This window comes from Cnephaeus nilssonii (genome assembly GCF_951640355.1).
Source record: "Cnephaeus nilssonii genome assembly, chromosome: 12".
Taxonomy (NCBI): domain Eukaryota; kingdom Metazoa; phylum Chordata; class Mammalia; order Chiroptera; family Vespertilionidae; genus Cnephaeus; species Cnephaeus nilssonii.
In genome coordinates this window covers 8,402,278-8,417,211 of record NC_137083.1, presented here as the reverse complement: position 1 = coordinate 8,417,211, position 14,934 = coordinate 8,402,278, and the positions used below count along the sequence as shown (strand labels likewise).

Genomic DNA, 14,934 nt, shown 5'->3' with positions numbered 1-14,934 from the left:
ATAGGCTAATTCGCATCTTTGGTAAATGATAACCACCAAGTTTATACAGTTAGCATGTACATTTAAGTTGACGTGTTAGTGAATATCATGCTACATGTTTTCAGGTTTTGTTCTTTAATTCCTGGTTTGTTATTTTATGTTGCGGTTTCTGAGTTTATATGAGTTTTATATTTGCTCTCTTTATTTCAAGCACCCCATGTGGTAACATGCACTTAGAAAGCTCATGATGGTTGACTTTTCCCAAACTCTTCAAATCAAAGGCAAAAAATAAATATTCATGAGGACTAACTAGATACTTAACAAAAATAAGCCTCTTACCTCTTTTGTTCTTATTCAAATAACAGGTTCTTAAGGGTCTTTGAAAACAATTTAGATTGTGCTTTTGAAAGTATCTTAGGTTTTCCCAAGAAATGGAACCTGGCACCCATGCTGTTATTAAGCTTTACTCTGTGACCTAAACATTACCTGCTCTTAACTGAATGTTCTGGTGGGTGGGAAGCAGCCACCTGAAGCCGAGTGCTGAGAGCTATAGACATTCCTCCGAAGAGCGGAGGAGTTTCTGCCAGATTTATTTTGAATCCTGCTCACAAATTTGAAACAAACCTGTTTTTTTTCTAGGTGCACATTTTATTGCCACTATTAAACCCTAGAATTTGTTAGTTTAGCCCACATTCACAGCATGGCAAAATAAATCTGTCCAGAAAGTAACAGATTTACTTTGTGTACATGTGTGATTTATGTTTGATAGGGTTGTTAGCCGCCTGGTGTGTAAGACAATCCCCATTTCAAACGTTTATACATGTTAGTAGTGGAGAGTCTATAATTGAGTCATCCTTGAGCGTGTGAAAGAGTTAGTTATAAGCTGCGTGGGTTTGTGAATGAACCTAACGTATGGAATAAGTGTTTTTTTATCTATCCTGTCTTAGGGCTGGATTGAGATAGTCGGATGTGCTGATCGGTCCTGTTACGACCTTTCTTGTCATGCGCGAGCTACCAAAGTCCCACTTGTAGCGGAGAAGCCGCTGAGAGAGCCCATATCCTTTCTAGTTACTTCTCAGCTCAGGAATAACGTGTGAACATCTTGGAAGTGGACAAGTCCAGCTCTGTACCTTGTTCCTGTGGATAAACTGAGGTGTTAGATATTGGGGTAATACTTCCTTAAACCTATTATTTCACCCATTACTCCTCCGTGCCTATTCTTTCTACGTATAATCTGACATGTGCCCACTCAGTGTTTGGTTCTTAAAACAAGTATTTTCAGAAAAATGCTCTAAATATCTTTCAGGGCATTTCAGCCATTTCCAAAGTGCATTTCTCCACACCTGCACTTACCTACATACTCTTTGCATAAAGAGCACCTGGTGAATACATTTTCTAACAAAAGATGGGTGCCATTTTATGGTAGATAAAATAATAATTGAGCTTACTTGTTATGTTAATCAGCACAGTAGAAATTTCCTTCCTTTACCAGACAGTGAAGTTGTGAGCTGATCTTAGGGCTAGGCCAATCGTGTTGGGACGTTTTAGAAATGAATAAATTATTATCAGAAGTTATCATGCTATGTATCAGCTTCTATTGCTGATTAGATAATATATTCCTGTAACTTTGAAAAAAACTCTACTGATGGGGTTTACTTACTTTGAATGATTTCGTGGTTCTCAAGATCATTTTCCGAAATACTGAGGTAGTTCTACAATTTTGGATTCCTTGACTACTTCATACAAAACAGTCAACGTTGTTCAGTTTGAACCTAATAAGGGAGCAATTGGTAAGGCGTATAAGAAGGATGCGAAGCTGGTGATGGAGTACCTTGCCATTTGTGATGAGTGTTACATTACAGAAATGGAGAAACTACTGAATGAAAAAGGGTAAGATTTAAGATGTGTGCTTTTATATGGGCTCCGGGTAAATACGTCCTCTCTGCCAGGTTCTGAAGGTTAGGGTGAGGTTACTGTCTTGACAAATTCTTTGCAGGTAAGTGCTAGCTCCGGCTACTTTTAAAGGACTGGGCTTGCCAAGATTTAGGTACTATTGCCAGAAATAGATTTGAAATGGATACAAAGATCCCCCCAACCCCACCCAATAACTTTTTTAGAGGAGGAGATTTGTCCAAGGTAGTGACTGAGGAAGGATTAGAAACCATATCTGCCTTCAAGTCAATGCTCTGTTTTTGAACTTTGGAGTAGTCCCTGTAATTGTTTTAAGCATAAAATAAAATAAAAATAATAGAGAAGAATCTTTAAAGGAATACAACAAAATCCAACACTAAAGAGTATAAAATTTACTATGTCTGAAAAGCAATAAAAATGTGTAGACATATGAAAATGTGACCCCTAATGAGGAAAAGAGTCAATCAAAAGAAACACCCAGAAATGACAAACATGATGGAGTAAATACATAGGATCTTAAAACAGTTATAAATATGCTTTTTATGCTCAAAGACGTAAGGGAGCACATGAGCATATGAGGTGAGAGAAAGAACCAATATCAAGAGGCAATATCTCAAATAAAAACTCACTGAATGGGGTTAACCGTGGATTAAACATTGCAGAAAAAAAGAGTATGGAACTCAATGTAGCAATAGAAACTATTTAAAATGAGGCATAGAAAGAGAGACTGGAGAAAAAAATGTTCTTTGGGACAATAAGAGAAGTATTTTCAGTCTAACGTATAATTGTGAGTCACAGGGAGAGTATATAACGAAAATATCTGAAGATACATCAATAGCTGAAAATTTTCCAAATTTGATGCAGACTATAAACCCAGGGGTTCAAGAAGTTCAACCCCAGCAGAATAAGCAAAGAAAGCCACATAAAGGAACATCAGAATCAAATTGCGGGAAACTAGTAATGAATAGAAAACTCTAAAGTAGCCTGGGGAGAAAAGGTTCCTTATATGAAAAGGAACAAAGATAGGAATGATTGGAGTTCTCATCAAACTCTAGGCAAGCCACAGTACAATAGAATGAAATTTTTTTAAGTGCTTACCGACAAAAATCCTAGAACAGCAAAAATATCCTTCAAAAATGAAGAGGAAGTGCTTTCAGACAGACAAAGGCTCAGAGGATACATTGCCAGCAGACCTACCTGCAAAAAACGTTAAGGGTGTTCTTCAAGCAGAAGTGTGGAAATTTCTTCAAGCAGAAACGTGGAAATGTAAATTTACCCAAAGAAATTAAGAGCTCTAGAAATGCTAAATACATGGGTAGATATAAATGACATTTTCATTAAAATAGCATTTCTTAATTTCTTTAAAAGATAATGCACTGTTTAAAGCAAAAACAATAACAATGTGTTGTGAAACTTACAACATACATAGAAGTAAAATGTATGCCATCAAAGGATGAGAGTGATGCCTTGGGAATAGACCATTGTAAGGTGTGTATATTATAAGTGAAATGTGATAATATTACTTGAATTAGCCTATGATACATTAATAAAAGTACATAGAGTAAATTCTAGAGCAATTACCTGGAAAAAAACACATAACCAAAGGAATATAACTAATAAACCAATAAGGGAGATAAAATCTATATATATAAAAGCCTAAGTGACCGTTATGACAGAAGGACCAGAACGACCGGATTGGCCGGTAGCTATGATGTGCACTGACCCAGGCCTTGCTGCTGGGGCCCTGACAGCCCTGAATCTGGTTCACCCACACCCCGGACCCAGGGAGGAGGGAGCCTGATTCCTCACGTAATTGGTTGTTGGTTAACTTGCTGCTGGGTTTAACCTCCCTCGGTCCCTCCCCCCAGCAGGCTGGCCCCGATCGCTGGCCCGGCTGATGGACCCCACCTGTGTACGAATTCGTGCATTGGGCCTCTAGTAGAATAATAAAATATACTCTAGAAGAAGACCGAAGAGGAAAAATGAACAAAGAACAGATGGAACAAATACAAGCTAACTCATGAGATGGTAGACTTAAACTCAACAGTATTGATAACTACACTAAATATAATGATTCAAACCAGCGATTTCCAACCAGTGTGCCACAGGAATTTTTAAGACATGCAATACCTGACTGACCTCTTCTCCCTTAAATTGTCAAATAAAAAAATGACAACAGCCAACACAATAGCATTCTAGTATGAATGCCCTGCCTTAAACCGTAAATATATAGATCATACAATAGAGTTGCATCTTATTAGTCATGTAGCATAATAAGGTTGTGTCTGATTGGTTAATTCTTGGTACCAGAAATCTTATATACAAGTATAGGCACCTGATTTTTTAAAAAGTCACTTTGGAACAAAAAGGGTAGGTAATTACTATTACTATTATTATTATTATTTTTTAAAATCAAAATATTACCTCCTTTGTTGGTCAGGTTGGTAAAAATATATTTTTTGGTGTGCCGCAAAATTTTAGTACAATAGGTCCTCAGGTTACGTCGGAGATCCGTTCCTACAGTGTGACATAATGTGATTTTCGCTGTAAGTTGGAACCCACCTACATAAGCACCTGCGTCACTCACATGGAGCACATACACAGCAGTAATGAAGTGAAACAGTAAAAAAAATTTAAAAGAAAGATAACAATTCCTGATTTTTACTTGTGGTAAATAAATAATAAAAAACATAAAGCACATGTGTACATACGTCAAAATGACGGAACTTTTTTTTATATATATAAATAAATGGGAGATGGCGACATAACCACGAAATGTCGAGGGCGACGTAACCCGAGGACTGCCTGTAATTAGTTTATGTGTGCCATAAATAAAGAAATGTTGAAAATCGCTGATTATAAACACTTAAATTAATAGCCATGGTCAGACTATTTAAAAAATTCAAGACCCAATTAAATGCTGTTTATAGGAAACTTACTGTAATTGTAATACACAAATAGGTTTAAAAAAATGTTCCCATATAAACATTAATCAGAAAGTTGGAGTGGCTCTATTAATATCAGGCAAAGTAAACATCAGAACAAGGAAAATTATCAGGAGTAGAGTTGCATTTCACAATGTTAAAGGGTCAGTTCATTAGGAAGGTGTATCACTTCTAACTATATGCAACTAAAAACAACCTCAAAATGTGTATGGCAAACTTGACAGAACTAAAACGAAAAATAGACAAATCCACAATTACAGTTGGAGATTTTTTTCACCCCTTTCTCAGTAATTGTAGAGCAAGTAGACAAAAGTTGAAGATCACTATTAATTTAATGTCAGTTATATAATGTCTAAAAACCAGAATAGCCCTAGCTGGTTTGGCTCAATGGATAGAGCGTTGGCCTGCGGACTCAAGGGTCCCAGGTTTGATTCCGGCCAAGGGCATGTACCTTGGTTGTGGGCACATCCCCAGTAGGGAGTGTGCAGGAGGCAGCTGATCGATGTTTCTCTCTCATCAATGTTTCTAACTATCTCTTCCTCTCTGTAAAAAATCAATAAAATATATTTAAAAAAAAACAAACAAAAAAACCAGAATACACATTTTTAAGTACACTTCAAATATTGTTCATACTGTTTTTTAAAATCTACTTATAAATTTCAGAGAGGAAGGAAGAGGGCGAGAGAGAAACATCAATGATGAGAGGGAATCATTGATTGCTTGCCTCGTGCACGCTCACACTGGGGATCAAGCCTGCAACCGGGGCATGTGCCCTGACCAGGAACCGAACCGTGACCTGCTGGTTCATAGGTCAACACTCAGCCACTGAGCCATGCAGGCCGGGCTTTCAAACTGTTTTTATACAGCCCTCCGGCTAAAGATGAATTTTGCATTTTCAAAGGATTAAGAAAAAGAATACAAGGGACTGCCTATGGCTTGCAAACCCTGGAATATTTTATATCTGGCCCTATACAGAAAGTTTGCCAGCAACTGTCATAGACGTTAGGCTAAGTGAAAGAAGTCTTACACAAAAAATCCTAGGCAAGACAGCGCTAGCTTACAGTGATAGGAGGCACAGCAGTGGTTAACGGGCTGGAGGGGATTGAGATAAGGGACAGGGCAACCTATGGAGCGATGGTGGTTGCATGTGCATGTACATATTTGTCAAAACTATTGCAAGGTGATTCCCTGTAAGTTGAGAATTCATTTATCCATTTCAAATCTTACTAAAATGGACATAGATCACTAGTTAGATATTATTAGCCACAAGTAAGACAGTTTCCTTTTTTAATTATTCTCCAATAATGGCTTCCTCCTTGCTTATTTCAGCTTGTTAACAACCATTACCTACTCTATACTTAGGCCGTGCTTGCAGAGAGAATATATACGATACGGTTTGTGGAGTGGGCTCTTTAATGCACACGCACAGACTTCAGACAGAATGTACAGTTGGAGGAGGGATCGGTGAAAGTCACTCATGTAATGCATGAGATCTTCACTGCGAGAAACTAGCAGAACACAGTGTGACCTGAGTCAGCCACACAGCTTCAAAGGCAACCACGGGGCCTCTCTCTCCCAGCACTCAGCTGCTGTGAGAGACCCTGCCTGATCTTCCTACTGTGAGGAAATGCCTCAGGAGCGCATTGTAAATGGGAAGTCTTATAGCCCGAAACGGAACGGGTGTGTCTCAGGATGGGAACATACTGCAGTCAGTTACTTGGGGACAGGAGGATAATATTTTATATTGACACATCAAACAGAATCATTCAACTTCTAGCTGATCTTCATCACCATAAATGTCAATGTTTGTTTGGGAAATAGAGTAGGAGTTTTAAGATTACTTTCTGTGCCATGACAAGCTGGTCATTCTTATATTTGTTGGGGCAATAAAGAGAACAGTGGTCTTTTGTCAGCAGGCCTGTGTTTGACAAATTTATTGTAATTATTCTAAAATTGAATTTTTAAAACATTGGTTTTGGTTTTAACCTTGATCTCAGAATCAAAGGAATTGGTTATTAAGCCACTTAGGGAACTTTATAAAACTAGTCATATTTTGGGGTGCCTCCCAGAATACTGTTTGATGCCTTTGTTAGAATAATACTTTGGTGTTTCTCATGAAGTAGTTTAAGTTTGGCTTCAGCTATTATATTCGAGAGTTGACTAAGTTGTATTCCACTTAAAATGGAAAACAGCGGTCTGTAAAGCTCCTTTGAATGAAGGCACAGGGATGCCTGTTTTCACTAATATGTAATGTTTCTTTGTAGGGAATTCACTATTGAAACTGAAGGGAAAACATTTCAGTTAACAGGAGACATGGTCAATGTGAAGAGATTCCAGAAAACACTATATGGTAAATTTGTAAAAATAATTAAGAAACAAACAAAAAATATTATTACTCCTTAAAGGTTTTTTTGTTTGTTTGTGTTTGGTTTTTAACTTTTATAACATAACCGTTTACCAAAAATTTGAAGAGGAAAAATAAATTCTTAACGCCATAACCCTAAGTTTGATGAATATGTTTAAGGCATTATCCTGGGCCTTTTTTGAAGAACATAATTGTACTCATACTGGAGAATAATTTATAATGCCACCTTTATATTTCCTATGATCTCAGGTGCATATGAAGAATATCTCTGATTTAAAAGATTTTCTTTTTCATTTTAAGGAAAAGTGCTTTTGTTTCCTAAGCAAAAGAGGAATTTCACCCCTTCTACTTTTTTTTTTTTTTTTTGCAAATTAACTGGTTAAACTTCACTTAGATTAGTGATCTTTAATGCTTTTTTTAAAAACCAAGGAGATGATTTTTTTACAGAACAAATTCTGTGAATTTGGGAATGTTTTGGAACATAGGAGGATGCTATGGTTTATGGTGGCTGCATGAAAGCTCCTGGGAGCGAGGAGTGGTGGGTAGGGGAGCTCCTGCCAGGCAGAGAGCAGGCTGCTTTTCCCTGGGCCTGGCCTGCTCTGGAGCCGGCCGCAGGGAGCTGGGCGAGCGGTCTGAAGTGGCAACAGTGAGCAGGGGGTTCTTCGTGGCCTCGGCTACTTCGTCGCCATCCTGTAGCTGCTTCAGAGCCATTGCTCGCATCCCACGGAAGGATGGGCCGAAAATGCCTCCATGATGTTTCTAAAATGATATTCTTTTTTTAAAAAATATATTTTATTGATTTTTTTACAGAGAGGAAGGGAGAGGGATAGAGAGTTATAAACATCGATGAGAGAGAAACATCAATCATCTGCCTCCTGCACACCCCCTACTGGGGATGTGCCCGCAACCAAGGTACCTGCCCTTGACTGGAATCGAACCTGGGACCTTTCAGTCCGCAGGCCGACGCTCTATCCACTGAGCCAAACCGGCCAAGGCTAAAATGATATTCTTACTCTTGATCACAGACAACTTAAATAGGCTCTCTCTTCTTTCCCGTATGTGAGTTTTTAGTTCTCGTTATCTCATTTTCCTTGCAACATAAACTCTCCAAGGTTAAAGTCAGTTACCTTAGAGCAGACAGTGCTTAGCCTGCTGTTCTTCTGAGTCAGATGTACTAATGAGTACATTTCCTGCGGGTCCCCAGGTACAGCCTCCCCCGTGGGAAACGCTGTGGGCCCTGGTGCATGTCTTGGAGTGAGTGCTGATCCCTGAGCACACTGCTCTCGGGGTCTCCTGACCCAGAGCCTGGCTCTGTCGGACTTCTCAGCCACATGGCAGCAAACCGAACAAACCACGGTCCTCGTGTGTGTAGGAATCATTCTTGTTAATTTTGCCAGCTATCATGATAGATTGTTCATCCCAGCAAAATCTTAGAAAAGCTCTAGGGTCTTCATACTTTCTTCAGGGGCACGGCGGACGTTAGCGTGTAGCCGCTCTTGTTCATAGCTTACCGACTGGGGACGCAGTCCCTCGGGCCTTGTTTCACTGGTATGCTGTATGAACAACTAATGAAATTTGATGAAGTTGGTTTTCACTCCGACTTTAAAGGCATCATGTTTCCTACCAGCAAGTAGTTCTCAGGAATGTTTCTTCATTCTGATGTACAGAATCGATCAAAATTCACCTAGACTAGAGATAATTTTAGTGCTAATGAGGATTATTTAGCGAGGCCCTGAGATGCATCACGTGGGGTTTCAGAGAATGTTATTGAGTTTCTCTCTCTTGCAGTGGAAGAAGTTGTTCCGAATGTAATTGAACCCTCCTTCGGGCTGGGCAGGATCATGTATACGGTATTCGAACATACATTCCATGTGCGCGAGGGAGACGAACAGAGAACGGTAAGCTGTCCCGTACACGTGTCTTCTCTTACACGGTCAGAAATGAAACTTGCTGCAGCACGTGAATAAGTGAATGACCAGTTAGCTGCTGCTACTCCTCTTTGTGTAACTGTCCACAGAGCAATGCACTGCCTCATGTTATTTCATTTGAGCTTTAGGGTGTGCGGGTTATTCTTGATGCCATTGTTGTAGTTGCTTGGTGTTCTCTATTCTGAGACACAACATATCACTTTGAGGGGACTATCTTTGTTGCATCTATGGCAGGAATAATACTTTCTGGATATACTCATGTTTTCAGAGAATTGGAAAGGAAAGAATGGCTCTTAGAATTTGGCCAAGCCAAGAAACTATGTCTGCACACGTAAGGCATTTAAGGGAACCTTAAAGGGCATAGAATTGTCTGGGGGTACTTTTGGGGTAAAGACATAAATTCCTAGGTTCTATTTCAGGGATACTGATTCACTAGGTCAGTGGTCGGCAAACTAATTAGTCAACAGAGCGGCAAACCGTGGCTCGCGAGCCACAGTTTGCTGACCACTGCACTAGGTCTTAGATCCAGGGATCTGTGGTTTTTTATAGGAGCCCCAGGTGATTTCAGTGTGGGAGACTGACAGACTTAAATTGGGCATTGGCATTTGGGGGATAGCCCTTCCTGTCATTCAAGCATTGCTAACGATCAGTATTTGTAAGAAGTCTTTGTTAACTGCGGAAGTTTCCTTTCGTTCTGCTGCTTCTGAATCGCTGCCCACGTCTGCCACTTAATCCCTTCACTTTGCCTTCCTTCACCTTCTCACCTCACCTCTGCCGCGGACAGTAGACTCCTGAATTCATAGCAGACACTCAGTCAGAGGGAGAATGGCTAGAGAATGGCAGCTGTCTTTGTCAGGCTAACTGCGAGGAACGTTCTCATCTGCATGACCATTCATTCTAAAGCTGAGTGTGCATCGTGTTGGACATCAGCTCTTTCTGGGACATTTAGCCTTAAAAAATGGACTGATGAGCTCTTGGTGCCAGTACTGTACATCTGACATACTTACTATTGGCAGCAGGTAGCTACTAAAGTCACCATTTTGTTCTCTGCCCTAAAGTTGCATCTGCATTTCCTGACCTTGAAGGAGCAGCTTTTCATTCATTCAGCAGAGAGTGGGAGCGAGGCTAACACCAGGCCTGCAGGATGGTCTGCAGCAGGGATGACATCCGTAACGGAATGTGCTCTTTGCAGATGTCAAGTTCGCTTCGAGCTTCTCTGTTTATTTTTAAATCGGTTTTTACAAAGCCTTTTAGCTGTTCCTTTGAATCTAACAATATTGATAAAACTAGAGTTCTGGTAGAAATGTAAGGGCTGAGCCAGAGGAAATTAGTGACAGCGTTTTATGAATGGCAGAAATTCCTGTCATGAAGAGGCATTTGATGAGGCTGTGGGAAGCCAGAGATGTTTTAAAAGGACTAGCACGTAGCTCCTAACCCGTGTTCCTGTGGTATGAAAACACTGCCAGCGAGATAACGTTTTTTCCAGGAAGGGAGGTCCCCGTTTCTCGCTCACAAATGGTGACCACAGGTGGAGGCGAGGAGTCTGACTTGAACATGTGACCGCGGCCGCCGCAGCCCTGGAGTCCGGGGCTTACTCCCCGCGGGTGTTCGCCGTTGCTTGGCATCGGAAGTTGATTAGGTTTGGGGGTGGGCTGCACTGGGTCCTGTGTCATTTATTATTTTTCTGGGACCTGTTCATTCTGAGTTTCATATTCTTACCTTCAGGCGAACCTTTTGTTTAAATATTATTTAAGAACTCGTTTCCAACCCAGAAAGGCAGACGAGTTTGCCTTCCACAGAATATCCTCGCTTTCTTTCAGTCTGAGCACCCGCAGCCGGTTCAGGAGCAGTGTGCGAGGCGGTGCTTTTCCGTGTGGGGTTGCAGGGCATGCTTGTTTGTTCCATGTGACTTCCTTTGGAAGGCAGCTATGCTCAGCGCTATACCGCCAGCGCTGCGTCACAGTACTTCTTTTGGACATACATTTGTGAGCTGATTAAACGTTGTGGTTTTACGCGGTCACTGAGGCCCATAGATCGTCTGCTGAAACGCTTCAAGGACAGAATGGGATTTTGTTTCGGGGCCCTCCCACCTATTATTTGGTCATTGGAGGGAGATTCTTTAGGGATCTCCACAGAAAGAGGGAAGGCTGTAAGGCTTTTTGTTCGTTTTTAGAAAGAGGAGGGGAGAGGAATAGAGAGATAGAAACATTCATGAGAGAGAAACATCATTGATCGGCTGGCTGCCTCCTGCAGGCCTCCTGCCGGGGATCAAGCCTGCATCCCAGGCATGTGCCCTGACCGGGGATCAAACCAGTGACCTTTTGGTTCTTAGGCCGATGCTCAACCATTGAGCCACACCAGCCAGGCAATAAGGCTTTTTATACGTTACCAAAACATTGGCACCTTCTGTGGTGGCTTTGAGAGTGCTTTCCCATCATTGAACTTTCACAGCAGAGCTGTGAGGCACGCAGAGCGGGTGGGAGAGACTAAGGTCTAGAGAGAGCGCTCAGCTGAGTGTTCTGAATTCAGAGCTAAAAGCAGACCTTTCTGGTCGTCTGGTGAGCCTGCTTGTTCTCTGTTGTCACGCTGCTTTTCCTACTGTGTGTCCTGCGGTCTTGATAGTGAAGGTCGGACAGTAGCATTTAGATTTTTATGAACTAACACATTTGTGTTTCTTTCTCTCATCTAGTTCTTCAGTTTCCCGGCCGTGGTAGCACCATTCAAATGCTCCGTCCTTCCACTGAGCCAGAACCAGGAGTTCATGCCATTTGTCAGGGAATTATGTAAGCAAATCCAGCTGAGCAACCTTCATGGGAACCCTGTCAAGTAGACTGGATTGTAGGAAGTGTTTTTTAAAGAAAATAGACTCTCAGTGGTGTTGGCCTCTGCTCTTATTTCTGAGAGCGTGCTTGCTCAGGAGGTGTCCTCCTAGTGTTTGAGTGAGCAGAGGTGGGGCCAGGTGTCAGACCGAGAGCAGCCTTGCTTCTCCAGCTCACTTCCTAGGGGGTCTCCAGCCCCTGAGCCCCAGCACCGACAGGAGCCTCGTGGTCACCTGGGGCGGCTCACCTACTTCAGTGTTGGGAGACGGAGAGTTCATTGAGCAGCTCCGGGTCCTGCAAGGGGAGGTGCTGGAGTCGGGACCGGCCTCGGCCGTTGGTCTGATGCTCGTTCCCCACCCGGCAGCTGTGTGAGGTGCGAGGGAGGGGTTGCGCTCCAGCAAGGGACTTACTCAGCTTTGGGGATTTTTCCCTCTGTTGGGTCTGTAACTTAATTACTCTCCTGTCTTAGTTCCTTTTATAAGTTTCCTCAACTTGTAAGGCAACATTAATGACACCGGGGCTCTCCATTATTTTATTTTGAATTTATTTAATTGATTTTGGACAGCGGAAGCCCTGACCAGGAACGGCGTCTCCCACAAAGTAGACGATTCCTCTGGGTCCATCGGAAGACGCTACGCCAGGACTGACGAGATCGGCGTGGCTTTCGGCATCACCATTGACTTTGACACCGTGAACAAGACCCCGCACACGGCCACCCTGCGGGACCGGGACTCCATGCGGCAGATTCGAGCTGAGGTGCCCGCCCTCCCTTTGGCCGTTGTAGTCTTAGAAACGGGTGCTGGTTCCTTCTCATTTGAGCTGGATGTTGATGCTCTCCTTTCTTTTTTCCTTTTTAATTTTAATCATAGGCTTATATTAGACAGAGCACAGATTCCCGAGTCCCCTTGGTTTCATTATGAAAATATCCATGAACACATCTCTACTGTTTTATAGCCATTCGGATCACTCTGGGCTCATTCTCCGGCAGTTTGCTTTTATAGTTGTTTGATTATTTGGGCAAGGGAAAGAGGATCCCACGCAGTTGTTGCCATAGTTTTATTGGCAGGCTTGGAGGGACTTGGACGTTTCTATATAAATGTATACATGGGCGTGCACAAGCTTTTCCATGTTAACCCTTTTAGAACAGCGCCTGTGTCCTAGTAATTTTATTTAATGAGAAGGTAACAATGGAGACGGAAGTGCAGGAGGGGAAGGGAAGAGTGGCCACTTTAATTGACAACCACCTGGCTAATGTATTCATCTTGAGGAGGCTTTTCTTTAGAGCCTGGTACTCGCTCAGCCCGATGCAGAGAGCTCGGCGTGGGGGAAGCAGAAAGAAAAGACTGCTTTTCCCAGAGGAGACGACAGTCTAGTTCAGAAGTCTGGCTTGTCCTTTTACAAAACCAGGTCTCACTCCTCTGGACCTGCCTTCCCACCTGGCAGTGGTTCTCGGAGGCCGGGCCCTGGGCCGGCAGCGTCCACATCACCTGGGAGCCTGTTTGATGAGCAGAAGCTCCGCCCCAGACCCATTGAATCAGAAGCTGGGGTGGAGAGGGTTGTGGAGGGGGGCGGGCAGAACCGCTCTATCGAGATCTCCAGGGGGTCCTGGGGCTCAGGGTTGAGAACGGCTGCTGCGTGGTGGCCAGTGTGTGCTTGTGGCTGAGGCACACGCCAGCCCCTGAGCTGGGGCTCCCAGTGTACCCGCCTCCCCTGGCTCCCTGAGTGGCCCCTGAGTGGCCCCTGTTCTCAGAGTTAGGTTTGACACCCATGAAGTCACTGCATGTGACACGAGACTTGGGACAATGAGGAAAGGCTGTGTGGGAGAACGGGGTTTTGTGGGGCTTGGCAGGCGTTCTGGGCTGGAAGGAGAGCAGGAACCCGGGTCTGGGAGGGAGGTGAGTGTGGTTAAGTAAGGCGGCTGCAGAGGGAAGGACAGGAAACATCCTGTGGGAACTAGTTTCCAGTCACTGTTGAACACTGGTTTGGCTGCGAGGGTTCCTGCGTTCAGGGTGAACCCTTTCTGACAGTCTGATGGAGTTGTCTGACTCTTGGACTTCTCTTCCCTTTTACCCAGGTCTCTGAACTGCCCGGTGTCGTCCGAGATCTGGCCAACGGCAGCCTCTCGTGGGCCGACGTGGAGGCCAGGTACCCTCTCTTTGAAGGGCAAGAAACTGGTAAAAAAGAGACAGTGGAGGAATGAGGACAATTTCAGCAACTTTTGACCACTTGCGCTAATAAAAAAAATAACTCTTACCATGTCCACTTTACAAAAAGCAGCCTTGTGATTGCTTCGGGGACTGCGTGTCATCCTCAGCGGCTGCCTGATCTCGCCCACAATTAAAGTTGGAGGAATTCTGAACAGTCTTGTCGTCCGTTTGCTCCTGCTTCCGCGTCCTCGGCAAAGCTGTTGCTCTCACCTTTGGACACGTGCTCGTAGCTTATTGTTAAACACAACTGATGCTTTTTTATAATTAACAGCTTTATTGGGGCATAATTTACATACCATAAGATTCAGCCATGTGAAGTGTGTAAGTCCGTAATGGTTAGTACCGTGGTCGGCAAACTGCGGCTCTTTGGCCCCTTGAGTGTGGCTCTTCCACAAAATACCACGGCCTGGGCGAGTCTATTTTGAAGAAGTGGCGTTAGAAGAAGTTTAAGTTTAAAAAATTTGGCTCTCAAAAGAAATTTCAATTGTTGTACTGTTGATATTTGGCTCTGTTGACTAATGAGTTTGCCGACCACTGGGTTAGTAGATTCACGGTGTGAACTGCCGCCGCACTCGGATTTTAGAACACTCCCCGCACCCCGAAAAGAAATGTGCACTCAGCTCTCTCCGCATTCCAGCCCCAGCCCCAGCCCCAGCCCCCAGCAACCACTCAGGTACTTTCTAACGACGCTTTTTCTGTTCCTTCTCTTCCTGAGAAGGTGATGCGTGTGCTGAGGAGGCAGCGTGGACGGCCTGCGGGAAGGCCCAGGTGGGGCCGGGG

The 14,934-nt window shown here is 43.2% G+C and overlaps 1 protein-coding gene across 1 annotated transcript in view; it reads left to right on the top strand.

Annotated features, from left to right (window-relative positions):
- The window catches only part of GARS1 (glycyl-tRNA synthetase 1), a 37,446-nt gene extending 22,512 nt beyond the window's left edge, over window positions 1-14,934 (top strand). Inside the window, exons 11-17 of the mRNA XM_079786575.1 lie at window positions 927-1,035; window positions 1,725-1,869; window positions 7,100-7,185; window positions 8,989-9,098; window positions 11,818-11,911; window positions 12,513-12,703; window positions 14,022-14,934. Of these exons, the coding sequence (XP_079642701.1) occupies window positions 927-1,035; window positions 1,725-1,869; window positions 7,100-7,185; window positions 8,989-9,098; window positions 11,818-11,911; window positions 12,513-12,703; window positions 14,022-14,147 (861 nt within the window). The 3' untranslated portion in view covers window positions 14,148-14,934. The remainder of the gene's footprint in view (window positions 1-926; window positions 1,036-1,724; window positions 1,870-7,099; window positions 7,186-8,988; window positions 9,099-11,817; window positions 11,912-12,512; window positions 12,704-14,021) is intronic.